This window comes from Sinocyclocheilus grahami, unplaced genomic scaffold, assembly GCF_001515645.1.
Source record: "Sinocyclocheilus grahami isolate Dianchi unplaced genomic scaffold, SAMN03320097.WGS_v1.1 scaffold442.1, whole genome shotgun sequence".
NCBI classification, from domain to species: Eukaryota; Metazoa; Chordata; class Actinopteri; order Cypriniformes; family Cyprinidae; genus Sinocyclocheilus; species Sinocyclocheilus grahami.
Genome location: NW_015505621.1, coordinates 1,645,507 through 1,648,303, shown reverse-complemented (window position 1 = coordinate 1,648,303; position 2,797 = coordinate 1,645,507). Strand labels below are relative to the sequence as shown.

Genomic DNA, 2,797 nt, shown 5'->3' with positions numbered 1-2,797 from the left:
GTCTCTTCCTAAATTTGTAGTTCCTGGACAAAAAAAAAAAGTTGAAACTGTTACAGAACTAGTTCAAATAAATGTGTTTCTTTTGAACTTTCTATTCATCAAGGAATCCTGAAAAAAGCAGCACAGCTGTTTTCAAAACTGATAATGATAAGAAGTGATTCTTGAGCAACAAATCAGTATATTAGAATGATTTCTGAGGGATCATGTGACACTAAAGACCGGAATATTGATGCTGAAAATTCAGCTTTGCATCACAGGAATAAATCACATTTTAATATATTCAAATATATTTCTTATATTACTTATAAATATATAATCTTTCACATTTTTACTGTTTTTAATGTATTTTTGATCAAATAAATAAAGCCTTAACATAAATAAAAACCTGACCAATTCCAAACTTTTGATTGATTGATTTTTTTTTCGCAATGACAGATACTGAATCATTTTTATGATTCATATTAGATTTTATAATATTAAGGACGTCAATGGAGTCAGGTTGGATTTCATGTTGACTTTAACATTGCTTTCGATCCAAGTAAATACAAGGATTGTGCATCTTATGCAAAGAGTGTGAGACTCAGGAGGAAGGACAGAAGCACAGCATAGAATTATCTGTGTAATGTTTTATTCTTCTCACACACGATACGCAATACTCTGAGGTGATACGAATGGCTTCTTCAGGATACGACAACGTGAAGTCACTTAATATTCCTCAGAATGCTACACATTTTATATGACAGTTATGAGTCACCAAACACAACTGCAGATTTTACAGTAATTACTTTTTAAATTTGATACAAAAAATAAATATTTTTTTAATTTACATTGATCTATCTGATTTGATTATTCACAACTCATGAAACAAATCCCTCTTCACCCTGCAGTGGAATCCATTTGGCATGTAATGCACATACACATAATATTAGCATCTTCACTCTGATCCGTCAGTCTGCAGACTCCTGACACAAAACATGCATTGCTTTCTCCCTCGGAAAATGCTGCAGGCTCTGGAAAATGTGCCAACTGCTGTCTATTAATACACCTCACCTTTTTATCTCATCCAGAGAGAAATAGGGCAACGCTGCCGGCGATGATCTTGTGGAAGGTCATATGCTCAAACTCAGGTTCGGGGGTGAAGGGTAGGCTGCTAGGTGTTACCGATAGGGGTGGTAGGAATTCGTTGTTGGACTGAACAGGGAATAAAACCTTTGGGGTGACTCTTTGTACGTGGGTAACTTGAGAAAGCTGTCTAGTTGTGGTGCGTGGGGTTGTGGTGGTGGTTGTGGGTGGCTTTGTTACATAAAGAGTTGCCGTAGTTGTAGTCAAAAGAAGAGATAATTCCGTGGTCGGTTCCACGGTGAATATCTCCTCGCACACTGAGTTGTTCCTCACTGCGTCCATGACTCTTTCGCCCTGAAGGGATTTGGGAGTGCTGCAAATAATGCTGGCATCTCTAGTTCCCCTGAAGTTTCTCAGCCAAGACACCAGAGGGCAGATACTAGAGCTACAGTCCCATATGTTTCCCGCCAGGTTGATAGTGCTAATGGAGATCCACGATGAAACAACTTCCTGGGACACGTTGCTTATCTTGTTAGACTCCAGATTGAGCGTATGCAAGTTGGGCAGACACCTAAAAATAGCCGGATCCAAAACTTGAATCTCGTTGCCCGATAGATCCAATTTCTGTAAAGTGTGCCAAGTCCAAGGTGAACCTTGGATGACCGACCGTATGCGATTCCATTGCAGATAAAGAGCCTGCAGATTCAAGAGGCGTGGAAACAGGAAAAAGTTAATCCTGGAAAATTGATTGTGCTCAAGGTGTAGTTCCGTCAGCCTGAGCAGTCCCAGAAAGGTCGTACGAGTTATAGTCCGTAGACGATTGTAACCCAAATCTAGAAACTCCAGGCTTCGACATTCCATAAAAGTACGGACAGGGATGCTTTTGATGTTGTTTGATCGCAGGTGAAGATTCTGAAGCTTGCGTAGTCCATGAAAATGCCCCGGCATCAAGTCCTGCAGCTGGTTGTAGGACAGGTCAAGGTTGCGCAGGTTTGGGACAGTCTCAAAGGTGCCGTTTTGCAACTGCGCAATCTTGTTAGAGCTTAGGATTAGTTCCTTTAGCCTGCGAAGTCCCTGGAAAGCCAGTCTATCCACTACGCTGATAGAATTGTGGTCCAGGTAGAGCCAGACCAGCTGGTTGAGGTGAGCAAACTGGTAAGGTAGCAACAACAAGAGGCTGTTGTACCGCAGGGATAGACCCTGGCACCCTAGAGAGATGTTCTCCGGGACGTCTTGAAAGGCGCCAGACTCGCAGTAAACAATCTTGCCTTCGCAGCGGCAACTCACAGGGCACATCCGCTCCCCCTTGCTGAGCAGCAGGAGAACAGAAGCATGGAGAAGAAAACATGACAGGCGCCCTTCCCAGAGTAAGGGCCCTGCGGAGAGAGACAGACAGAACACAGACAGACAACATTTGAGGTCAGTTTTAGTATTCACCCTAGCGAGCACAGGTTTGCAAGTGACGGAGTGGGTGCGCTCATCTGTTATGCACAGCCTCATCTTTATCATCAAGGAAAACGATTCATGATTGTGATGGATGGGGAACATCCTGTAGAGTGTGCCGAGTGTTTTCAAGCTATTAGGACATAATGCATGAAATCTAAAAAAAAAAAATGCACCGGGGACCCTCTAATCGAATATGAGAATTCAAGCGGAATTATCCATCATTTAGCACTACACCTTTTAACGTACCCTGGTTTTAGCCAAAATGGAAGCGAGTGGGAAGCGAAGAGGG

General features: G+C 42.3%; 1 protein-coding gene across 1 annotated transcript; it reads right to left on the bottom strand.

The window, feature by feature from the left end:
• Positions 1-1,059: 1,059 nt before the first annotated feature.
• LOC107552156 (leucine-rich repeat transmembrane neuronal protein 4-like) lies at positions 1,060-2,562 on the bottom strand. Its single transcript, XM_016233985.1, has one exon. It carries the CDS (start codon positions 2,560-2,562, stop codon positions 1,060-1,062), a length of 1,503 nt encoding a protein of 500 aa, XP_016089471.1.
• Positions 2,563-2,797: the final 235 nt, after the last annotated feature.

Excerpts from the sequence above, each read along its gene's own strand:
- LOC107552156 (XM_016233985.1), bottom strand. The coding sequence starts at position 2,562 with ATGAGGCTGTGCATAACAGATGAGCGCACCCACTCCGTCACTTGCAAA.